Source organism: Diadema setosum, chromosome 14, assembly GCF_964275005.1.
Source record: "Diadema setosum chromosome 14, eeDiaSeto1, whole genome shotgun sequence".
Lineage (NCBI taxonomy): Eukaryota > Metazoa > Echinodermata > Echinoidea > Diadematoida > Diadematidae > Diadema > Diadema setosum.
Genome location: NC_092698.1, coordinates 14941598 through 14954029, shown reverse-complemented (window position 1 = coordinate 14954029; position 12432 = coordinate 14941598). Strand labels below are relative to the sequence as shown.

The following is a 12432-nucleotide window of genomic DNA, read 5'->3' as shown; positions in this document are numbered from 1 at the left end:
TATCGTCATGTGAAGTGGTAACTCACGTTATGGTAACTCACATTACAGTTTGTCCGCATGATCACAAGACGATTTTTTGTCTTAATAATCCAAAGAAAACTTACCAAGACAACTTTTTTTTTTTCACAAACAAAGAATCTAAATTGATTTGAACATTGATCTGACAGTAATTAATCCCATTTTATCCATGAGATTACCAAAAGGCAGGAAACTTTACATTTAGAATACCAACTTGAAGATAAATTTCATTTTTAATTGAGTCGTTTTCCAAGCTTTCATTTGTACCGAGACAAAAATTTTATTCAACAAAATGATATGAAACGGAGTCTATTTCATTAGATTACACTCTTTTCCAGTTAACAAATGCATCAGAAATTGAGGATTTAATCGAGAATTTGATTTGATTGTTTTTTTATTTTACTAGATTTAAATGGATTTCAGGCTATCTACATGTAGATAAAACAAGTCATACCTAAACTATTCCATTTAATACACAGAGTCACGAGACTAGAGACCTGTACATGTAGTCTGTGGAGAGTTTAAAGGTTCAGAAATGAATATTTCAATAAATCTTTTAACTTTTAAACGCAATTTATATTCCAATTATTTGGTAATTGTTTGAATTACTCAATAATCAATTGTTTGAATGTTTGATTTATGTACAAATTTTTATACTAAACTGGTACAGAAATTAGAATTGAATAACAGAAACTGCAGATAAATTTTAGTTATCTGCTACCAGTATTGATCAGTTTAATAAAACATGTTCATAAATGTTTAAGCCTTAAAAAACAATGGTTTTGGTCTATGAAATGTCAAGTAGCCATTATTTAAATTGTACATAACATGTAAAAAGTATACCAGTATCTTCTAGAGTAATCAAGCAGACTGAAGCAGTAAATCCCAATGAAAAACATGAATAGTAAATATTTTGTGATCAGGAGGCTAACTATTAATATCACAAAATGTTGATAGTTTGCTTTAAGGTACATGACTGTCCAGCTCTTAAAGAAAATGTCTGATAATGAGGTTCACATTCAACAAGTTTTTGGTAATAGATCAGCATGTAAAGTAAATTACAGTAAACATGGAAAAGTATCATTGTAGGATTTTGCAACAATATAGCTAAAACCTCAGAGTAGAATAGTATAAAACACATAAGCGTGTCAAATTCACAATGTTCAGTTCTCAAAAATCTCAGAAAAAACAGCAGGAAGCGAGCTCCAATCTTAAAATTCTGTTCATACATGTAAATGTTTCAGCCTCATAAACAATGGCTTTGGTCTATACAGGTAGGTATAAACTATGAAATGTCAAATAGTAATCACTTGAATTACAAAAACAAGAACTTTTCAAGAGTTATCATGCAGTGATTATCCCAATCAGGAGGCTATTAATAGTTATCACAAAATTTTGATGATTTGCTGGAACAAGGTCCATGCAGCTTTAGAAGAAATGTCTTTTAACAACTTTCGTAACAGATCAGTATACATGCACTGTAATATTAAATAGTAAATATGGAACAGTTTCTTTCAGAAGTTAACATGTGATGAACAAGTGATGTGTAATTAATACATCGTACATGTAGACCAGTTGGTTTGGTGACAGAGAGAGACCAAGAGAATAACAATCTACTGGAAATAGAATCTTAATACAAGAGTTCAGTAATCATGTACTTATTGGTTACTTACAATCACAACCTTCATATCATTTCTTGGTATTAAAGAAAAATCATGTCGGTAACTCACGTTACATTGTGGTAACTCACGTTACATGGTAACTCACGTTACAATTTTAAGACCTCTGTTATGAGAATTTGAAGCAAAGACTATAAGTCCCATCATATTTCTTGGATGTGTGCTGCATAGTCATTTGATAATCCAAAATACCATGTCTCAGTTGGGCATAGTAAAATTGCTAGGTTAAAAAGTTCATGTTTCGGTAACTCACGTTACAGCAGCTTCTCGAGCTATGTAAGAGCACGCTGGTGTCCGAAGTAATATCTTCTATCGAGGTCTCCACTTTATTTACTGCTAGATTAATATATTTTTTGGATTTGTAAAACCAAACAAATTTTGATTTGAGCCTCAAATATTAAAAATAATCACAAAGACCAACAAAAATGCATTTTTAGGGATTTTTAGGTCAAAAAATGCTTTCTGGTTTCAAAACGTATAAAAATGCACAAAAGGGAACTTTTCTTAAAGGTAAAGTTGGTTTCACACACTTCAAACTATGGCTAACAAAGTAAGATTATCAGTTGTCCTGAAATATGCAAACAAAATTTTGGTGGTCATGTCGCACAACTCACGGAAATGCCCATAAAGACAATTCAACATATTTTCACTTTTCTCACATGATAAAAGAGCAGATGAACTGCATCTTTCAGAAGGCAGGGGGAGTAATAATACCCAAAACATGTCAGTTACGAGTGGAGGGAATGTGTACTTTTTTCCAAAAAATTAAATTTTGTGGAATTCTCTTTATATTTTCCTTTTATTGTTCTATGTATGTGACATCATCAACTGCAGTAGTCTTCTCATCCAGCAGTGAGTGCACAGAAACTTTAAAAATTCATAACTTTCGAACAGTTTATCTAATTTTCCTCAAATTTTCACTGATGTGTTCCACTTATTTTGCTGCATTATCTCCATCCACATACATGTATATGAAGGTGACCTTGTCCTTTAAAGAACCAGTGCAATGCCAGTGCATCTCAGGGCTGCCAACAATGGAAACTAGTTGAGAGTGAGACTCCCATAGGCCAATGCTATAATTTAGGAGTCAAAATGAGTGAGATCAATAGAAGTGCATGCAAATGAAATAAAGTTTTAGAGTGAGAAAGGACCAAAATGAGTGAGTCTCACTCTCAATGAGTGAGAGTTGGCAGCCCTGGCATCTTCACTTGTGTTAATTTATGTTATAAAATGGGTTCAAGAATGTAGCCAATTGGAAGCGCTGAAATGAGTCACGTGTGCTTGTATTAATTTCTCACTAACATGCATGCGGCCTGACGTCACAATGCTTACACTAGCAGTGCGCACTCAATCAGTTGTTACAAGTGCGTCGCGCACTATTATACGCGCTGTCAATCCTGTAAACAACTTCTAGTTCGCGCTGCCGGCCGGCCTTTCTTGTGCATTTAGTGTGGCGCACGTATACTCTTATACGCACAGTACATATGTGCGGGATTTCCGAGCGCGACATGCGTAAATGTTTGGGACGAACATCTTCGGACATCTTGATTCACAAAGGTACGTGAAAAATGCTGTTAGTTTTCGACCCATTTTATAAAACAAATGATGCACACGATTATTTTGTCGCGTTAGTGGAGACGTAGCGCACTCGAGGGCATTTACAATTGTGAAACATGCACGAGGCGAATCCTGTGCATCTTTTGTATAATACCCTCAGCAACACATCACTTACAATGTACCGGTAGGTGGTCAAATCAAAATGTGCCAAATAGATATCTAAATTTGTACTGAATGTTTTACAATGATATTGTACTATTTTTCTTCAGATTTCTTGGCTATGCCCACATAATTCTTCCAAACCAAGATTTTGTTATCATTGCACATCAACTGCCTATCACTGTTAAATTACTAATAGGCCTATAATTTCAAAACATATGTTGAATCTCACCTGCTCCCAGACTGAACAAAACTTGCACATTTCCATGTTACTATTTTGAATATAATTGACAAAAGATTTTGCATTATGACTACAAACTTGCTGTTGATTAATGTGTGCTTATGTTTGTTTTACCTCCAAATTTCAGGGTGCCTAGAAGGGACTAGCTGAAAAAGTGATCTTACTTGGAATTGCAGATGCCAAGACATGAATACCTTGTGCACCATGAATAAATTTGTTGATTATTTATCAAAGGCACATCCCAAACAGAGTCGCATTTAGAAACTGGTCACCCACAAACTGAAGGTTTTATAATAGTCTACAAATCATTTTAATCTTCAGAAAGTTGCAAAATGATTGGGTGCAAAGAATTGTCAAAACCTGCCCAGCCATAAAAATCAGCATGCAGTGAGTCTGACTACACAACTGTGCAACATGAGATCCCTCCAACCAGGGTATGGTCGGGCTACAACAGCTAACCTTGCTGCTAGATGGTGACGTACAGTAGGCTTGATTCATCATAAATCACCTTGTCAGGGTAGGGTGTCCCTGTCATTTGAGGTCAAGCTAGGGGGCAGGTTGCTATATGAATTTTCCCTTGACAAGCACATACACACACACACCCAGAACATGTCCTTTTTCAGCATCAGAAAGCAGGAGCAGGGTAGAAGGTTGGAATGCACTGGTACTGGTACTGGTACTGGTACTGGTACACATACCCTTGACTATTCAAAAGTAAGTTTGAAGTCTTCAGCAAAGTTAACTTTCCAAAGTGCCAGGAACTTTACTAGTAGTAAACAAAAATGCTTTTAATGCCCAGTATACAATGGCAAGAATCTCTACATGAAGAGATTCTCAAAGTTATTGCAAAAAATAAAAAGAATAATATATATATATATATATATATATATGCATAAATTACTGTATATTTTTAAAAATGACATTGGAAATATAAATACCTCCACCAAAGAGTGTTTTGGGTTGTTGGTGTTAGTTTGTTTTTCTGTGTTCAAAATAACTCAAATGCTATGAACAGATTTGAATTAAATTTTGAGAAAAGTTGATAATGATACAAGGAACAAAAGATGGAATTTGGGTGTTAATCTGGATCACCATCTGCAGATTCAGGAAATATGTTGAGTTTTTGAACAATTTTTAATCACCGGGAAATAGGGCCAACGAATGAGGGAATTCAAGCTGCGCGTATTTTAGGTGTGCATAATGAACACTGATAGTGCACTTGAGATGCAGCAGGAAACTAACTTAGGTAGAGACACTCGGAAAGGTTTCTATATCATTGGGAAATAGGGCCATTTTTAGCATTACTGTACATGGGTAGAAATCAGCTGCTTGGCGGAGGTCTGTACTCTCTCAGCAGGGAGGTGGGAAGAGAGTGCTTTTCTAGTTTATATGAGCAGTCAATGAAGTAGTGATAACTTTATTCATCCTCACCCACTAATCTAAGGGCATTTAATTAATGGCCTGATACTGCTTGTGTCTACAACATAAGTTACGTTCATACGGAAGCCCTTAACCTCGAAGTTAGGAAACTTCGAGGTTAGAGCTTGTAGGTAGGGACCGTGAAGACGCACTCATAGTTAGCAAACCTCGAGGTTTTCTCGATGTTTCGAGCCACGAGAAATCTTATGGTTAGCGCTCTAACCACGAGCCGCGGGGGGTCCCCACTCGTAGTTAAGCACCGTGTGGACACAAAAAACAACGAACTCTAAGTTAAGAGTGACCTCGCCGTAAACTCCAGCCCCCACAATTTCCCTCTGCTTCTGGGTCAACCTCCCAAACGTACACCACAAATACACTACATGTGAAAAACCTATGACGCACGACACAACATCATCTTTTCTTCCCATGCGCTTGATTTCTGAAACTGAACACGTCAAACTCGCTACTGTATTCTATATTCTTCTCCGACGATAAAAACATGTTTTCGACGAATATCTTCATAAAGGCATAAAGTCATCAGTGTAGTGCTATCTCTGCATACCATGACAGAGAAAAAGAGTACCTGTAAGCGAGTTCGACAGGGTTGGACTAAAGAATAAATAGACGCCTTGTTAGCAGTGTGGGCTGAAACTTCCGGTTTTGTGGTTTTAACATCGAGTGGGACCCACTCGTAGTTACGGGGGGGGGGGGGGGGAGGGGGGCAGAAGCTTAACCTCGAGGTTTCGTAACTTCGAGGTTAAGATTCGTCGTTTGGACACACGTCGTAGCTAGGGGGCAAGAGCTAAACCTCAAGGTTTCCTAACCTCGAGGTTAGGGCCTGCCGTCTGAACGTAACTATTATCACACAATCCTGTGGGGCACTCTAGAGAAATTCTGTTATTACTGCAGAAGCACATGAACTTGGTATTCTACCCTTGGCATGTTAACCCAAACATAAACATACAGATTAGTAAAGTTAACAACCATTTACACTTCATTGCAAAATTCTCTATTGCAGAACCAAACAGTTTGACCCACAACACATTTCATGTATTCCAAATTATCTCAAATTTACCTTTTGAGAGACATCAAGTAAAATATGAGGCAAACAAGACAGTATTCCAAACTACAATACACAGTAGTTTGACCAACAAAAAAAAAAAAAAAAAATCTTGGGACTATTCTATCCAAGTTGTGTGCAGTTGATAACAATTAAAACTGCTAACACAGTGGGGGAAATGAACTAAATAAAGAGCAACATACTGCCATCTTTGCTCACTACACTGTATCAAATCTCGACAGTCTTCAGCTGTCATACTACACCAATGTAAATATTTCAATGAACTGATATCCTTGTTTTGGCATCCAGACAAAATCTTTAAACTTGATCTTCAACTGTGCCATAACCATCAAGACACAATGTAACTGATCTGATGTCTTGCAGTTACATCAGCACACATGCCGTGCACATCATGGTTATTTCATTGTCCTACTGTACTTTGTCCATGTTACCTTTCACAAAATAGCATTAAATATTTCTTAAATAATTGTGTGATATAGGCAATTATGAGGCAGTGATGTGCCATATTACTCCTGGAATCAAATTTAGAATTTGCATGCATCAACAGAGTACCATGTAGAGTGTTTGTCTTTTTTGAATCAAGTCTTTTTCACATCAAAATACAAATGACTTATGTTAGAATGTTAGACCAAGGAGGTTCAAGAGATGGAGTAACAACAGTGTTATTCCCTTTGATCCCATGTTTAATGCCGCCACTAAGAAACATTTGAAGTATGTGCTAAACTGAAGCTACCCACAGATAGGAAGACAAATGATTCTTGTGGCATTGCATCATGACTTGTCTCTCTCAAAGGATGATCTTTATGATGGTAATTACTTTTTGCTGTCCCTATTTATGAAACATGAGCGGTACATAAAGGTTCAGACACAGGGATGTGCGAATAAAAATTCCACAAAAAATGATGAAATAAGAATTAAAATTACCTGACTTTACATCTTTTTTACACTAATCTAACATATTTACTGAATAAAGAACTACACTTGAAGATTATACCACCTCAGTTTCATTTGTCGAAAGTGATTGGAAAGATGATAAAATCAACTTTCCAGTAGGGGTGCAGAGCAAATATTTTCATAATGTAGGACTCAGATTTACACTTTCTGACATAATCCTAGACAGGAGTTACTTACATTTTCATATGCCTTACATTAGCTGAAATTTAATTTCCTTTAATACAAAAAACAAACAAAATTTAGCCGACATTATGTTAGCATTCCAAATGAATCATCTCTTTGCTCGGAAAGATGGTGGCATCGAACCCCGATCATCAAAGTCACAAATGCACCTGTGGAATTCTTTTGTACGTCAAAAGAAAACTGACAGCTGTTTGAATGTTTACAGCCAGTTGGAACTCCATTTCTCAACCCTCCTTGGTTAGACAAAACAAGAGGGGGGGGGGGGGGGACCTCGCGCTCACCTGATTATCGAAAGTTCACCTTCCTCACATTCTTGCACTTTTACCTGAGAACATTGCAAGCTTGGAGGGGGTGGATATGGGGGTCAGCTTTAGGAGCTGGGGGCATGGTGTCAATTTGCATATCATCACACTGGTAAAAATACAGGTCTACAAAGTACACTGTACTTAGAAAGTCTGACCATGCAGTTTGGGAAAAAAAAGGCTCAATCACTTCTGATTCTAGAGAAGAATATTTATAAATATAATATTTCTTAATTTAGGAGGTTTGGCCAATGGGGAACATGGTGCCCATTCAAACAATTGATATTCTACCCCCTTAGGAATGCCACTTGCCTAGTTTGGTAAAAAATCCATCATCTTGTTTTCAAGTAGAAGATAAAAATGTACAATTTAGGCCGGCATTTAGATCCCTCTCCCTCCCCCTCCCCCTCCCCCTCCCCCCCCCCCCCCCCCTTGGGGAGCATGGTACCCAGTTGAACAAATTGAGATCTTAACCCCCTAGGCATGCTACCTGCCAAGTTTGGTATAAATCCATCAAGGGGTTTTCAAGAAGAATATGAGCATGTACAATGTAAGTCCCCATTTGGACTCATCCCCCCCCCCCAAAAAAAAAATCAACGACAAGGGGGGGGGGGGGGGGGGGGGGGCACCCCTGATTCCACCATGAGCAAACCCGAAACTACAGTCATCAATGTACTATCTCATATAGCAATAACTTCGCTCTATCACTTCTGGTCCTAGAGAAGGAGATTTTTTAAGATTCCTTAATTTTTTTTATTTTTTTTATTTATTTATTTATTTATTTATTATTATTATTTTTTTTTTTTTTGGGGGGGGGGGGAGGGGGCATGGAGCCCATTTAAACAAATTGAGATCCTATCCCCCTAGGGATGCTACCTGCTAAGTTTGGTGAAAATCGGTCATATACGCACGACACATGACAGATGACGGACGCCGAATGAATGCATCCCTTTAACCCGACTGCGCGGTCACATGACTGACAAGTGACAACATTCGACCCCGTCAGGTGACGACAGACCCCCAATGGACTTGACACGACGCTTAAGGACTGGTCTGAATTACTCCTGGACGAACTTCCTAACTAACCGAGGAAATCTGTGGGCATCTGGCACATCGGATCAGGCGGTTTCTGCAGTGGGTAAGTACCTGTTTCGGTAAATTAGTATGACTCCAACTTTAAAAGTCATTAGCAGAGGTGTTAAAAACACCTTCTCAGGCAGAGTATACTCATGTAGGATGGTTACTACATACCACATTGTCTGGGATGACATGTCCTGGGAGGTACTTCTCATTGATGTGTGTCTCATTGATGATTTCTGTCAGCTTTTTGCCATTCACCATCTCCTCAAAGACCCACATTGTGACCTCGTCCTGGAACTCCGGATGCCTCTTGGCATTTTTTCCGACGATTCTCGCAATCGCAGACCCCCTGGCGACAATAACACACACAAAAAAAAGATAAGACAATGTAAAGCCATCTTCTCTGGAGGAAGAGGGTAATCATGACATGAACCATGCATGTAACACACAAATCCCCTTTATTTGAACTGAACGGTTGATCACAGATAGATCTTTGGAGAGACAATGTGGACGTCAATACTGCATCTTGGCGTTTCATCTTAAACAAGATGAGTTCACTTGAATGGACAAACTACGAGTACTTACATCCTTACAGTTTGGAATATACAAAATAAACAGGATGAATTTCTTTGTTTCAGCAGATAGAAAGACTTCCATGTCCCCCTACTTATTTTGCCAGGAACCAGCCTACATAGCAGTAGTTACGTTACCTTATTGTTGCTAGCTTGCGTACTACAGGACACACTGTGCTGTTCCCACAACTTGCCAAAAGTGCATGCATGCAAATGCATCCCTGCATACCAACTGTATGAGTATTTATCAAACAAGGCAAGGGTAAGGTAGGGTAGAGTGGTAAGGCAAAATTAGTGGGGGGGGGGGGAGTAACACAAGGAAGTCTTTTCGAGATATGAATCATACAATCATAATTCATATCTATGTCCCACCACATATCACAGTCTATCACATAGGCCTAACTGCCATCTAGATGCACTCAAGAATAAAGAAATGCCACGTGGGTGGGTACGGATCCAGACTCAGGCACTAAGACAAGTTCTCAACCTGAACTGCTGAACAAAATCAAACAAAAACAGCTTTTTTACACTAAACAGGAAAGATTTCACAATCATAGTTTTTATAAATCCAACGAATCTGCATTCTCTCACTTTTCCATACAAGACTATCAAGTGAATATAAATTTTGTGCAAGTCTACTGTCTCTACTAGTTCCATGACCATGGACTACAGTCCTGCAGAGGCAGCTAGCTTGGAAATAAAATACTGGGGCCTATCCCTATTCATCTGAATTTCTTTTTCTTTTTTGGCCAGCAAAGTTTACAAAATGACATCTGAATAATAGAATCACTGAAGAAACTTCAAATTCGCCGCGCCGCTCGCGCACGCAGGTGTGTAGACTCCCCCGCCCGTGGCTCAAGGCACGACTGTGCATCTGATACTGGCGGCTCACTGCCAGTGAGTCTTGTAGCTCTCATCTCTATCCTCCGAGTACAAGCTCTAACGTTTACTGTGTCTGAAAATGTTACTTACCAATTACCGGAGCCTACGATACAAACTTTCTTCGGAGCTGCTGTTGCCATATTAATGCCACTGTTTCTACAGGAGGTGTATATCGGGACGGGATGGCTTCTAAACCACAGTGCAGCTTTTCGATGCGAAGCCAAAGGAGGAGCTAGTCGAGGTCTAGGTAAACAACGAAGTATCGCTGGGCCGGAGAGATGCCGCAGATGAGACAGCATCGAGCCTGTGGTCGTTTATCCCTAGATATAGCGCAGAGCATGCAGTGCTTGCATTGCACATGGACTTCGCTCGCGATTGGCAAGCGGCCAAGGTGGCACCACCGAACGCAGTATGATAGCCTCTAATCAAGGTGTTCTAGGTAAATTTATTTTCGCGTTCAATAGATTGATTGAACGCGAAAAATAAGTTTATTTTTCGCGTTCATGGTCGAGGAGACACATAAAAGATGTGCACACTCCCGCGGACAGCATGTTATGCAAATATGACAGGACTTCTTGCAGCTGAATATGGGCTGTCCAGCCATCTTCTTAGATGGAAAATAAAAAACAATCAAACAAACAAACAAAGAAGCAAGGCACACAACGGTTCTTTATGTACAAACAACAGGAAAATTATTATAGGAGGGACATAATATTGAATTGTGAATGAATGTTTATTTAGCAAAAAAAAAAAAAAAAAAAACTCCGACTAATCAAATTAAGAGCAACGATTTTACATTGTACTATAATATTTCTGCCATTCTGGAAAAAAAAAAGAATCATAAAACGTGCAACAACAACAAAAACAATAGCAACAACTATGGGGGTACAGTTCGTTCTTCCGAAGGTTCGTTGAGCCGAAAAAATATACTTATAGTTCTTTAGTTCGGATCAGGTTCGTTAATTTGAAAATTAAATAAAGTTCATTATTTCAAAGGCTGGTAAATCCGAAATAGTTCGTTTTCGGATCAATAAACCTTCGGAATAATGCCACAGATATTCGGATTAACGGAACTTTTTTTATTGTTATTATTACCGGATTAACAAACCTCAAGGTCCTGGGGAATTTGCGCGTTTCGGAATAACGAACCTTCAGAATACGAACAATACGAAGAAAGGTAAATGGAACCGACATCTCACTGGTCACGGTTGCTGAAGGATGTATATCCAAGAAGAAGAATGCGAGCCATCAGAACTTCAGCACAAGGCAAACCTCTGATCATAACTTCATGTTAGTTCTTTCAAAACCTATAATTATAATAATTAAATTGATATCGGACCAGACATCGTGATTTTGATTCGGTATTGCCTAAGAACAGTAAGCGGGCAGGGGAAACTTTTTTTTTCTTCGTTTTGTTAATTTTTTTTTGTGTGTGTTTGTTTGTTTGTTCATTTTTTTATTTTTATTTTTCATTTATTTTATTCTTTTTTCTTAGAAGGGGGTGTATAAGACTAAATACTATTGTAGGCTGTTACATGGGGTGAAGGGTCGGGGCAGAATTCTCGGGAATCATTATTTTTCCCGATTTTTTCCTGTCGTTGTTGTCTTTCTTTATTTTTTTTTTTAATGGGCCGGCCCTGCCCCCCATCCCAAATGTCTCATAGCAGTACCATTTCTGTTGGAAATGCCTCGAAATGAATAATATTATTGATTTTCAGCTCATCTTTTCTTTTGTTTCATGTGACAAAATGATTTAGAATAATGAAGAAGTAGGTCTATTAAGAAGAATGAGTAACGAATGAACAATGAAAGAACAAACTGTAATCCAATAAACAAGTAATTGTTGTTGCTTTATTGTTTATTTAGTCTTCAGAGTTTTCATTGTGAATAGATTTACGGTAATACTGAGTAGGTTCCCCACTGAGTACACTGTACTGGTATAAGTCTTAACCCTAACTTACCTGGGGGGGGGGGGGGGGATAATGCCCCCCCCCCCCCCCCCGACACTTCGCGCGACATCTCCGCAACGCGAGAACGCATCCACATGGCGATTCATGACAATTTACCTTGAAGCCTTGCGCAACTTTTAAGACCAAATTTGCGACGTCCGGGTAGCAATATTTTTTTTCCCAGGATGGGGTCCGGGTACGCGGTTTCGAAGTTACGCAACATTATGTAAGTGCATGTCAGACTGAAAATTGCTCAAAAACGTGATTTTGTGTACAAAAACAATGCAAATCAGGTTTCTATCTGAAATTCGTAATTGTATCATTATTTTTACTTTTAGTGATTAAAAACAATTAAT

At 38.4% G+C, this 12432-nt stretch overlaps 1 protein-coding gene across 1 annotated transcript in view; it reads right to left on the bottom strand.

Moving 5' to 3' along the window:
• LOC140238138 (glycerol-3-phosphate dehydrogenase [NAD(+)], cytoplasmic-like) overlaps positions 1-10428 on the bottom strand; it is a 31540-nt gene extending 21112 nt beyond the window's left edge. Inside the window, exons 1-2 of the mRNA XM_072318073.1 lie at positions 10218-10428; positions 8845-9022 (exon numbers count right to left, since the gene is read on the bottom strand). Coding sequence (XP_072174174.1) covers positions 8845-9022; positions 10218-10426 — 387 coding nt within the window. The 5' untranslated portion in view covers positions 10427-10428. The remainder of the gene's footprint in view (positions 1-8844; positions 9023-10217) is intronic.
• Between the last annotated feature and the right edge of the window lie 2004 nt (positions 10429-12432).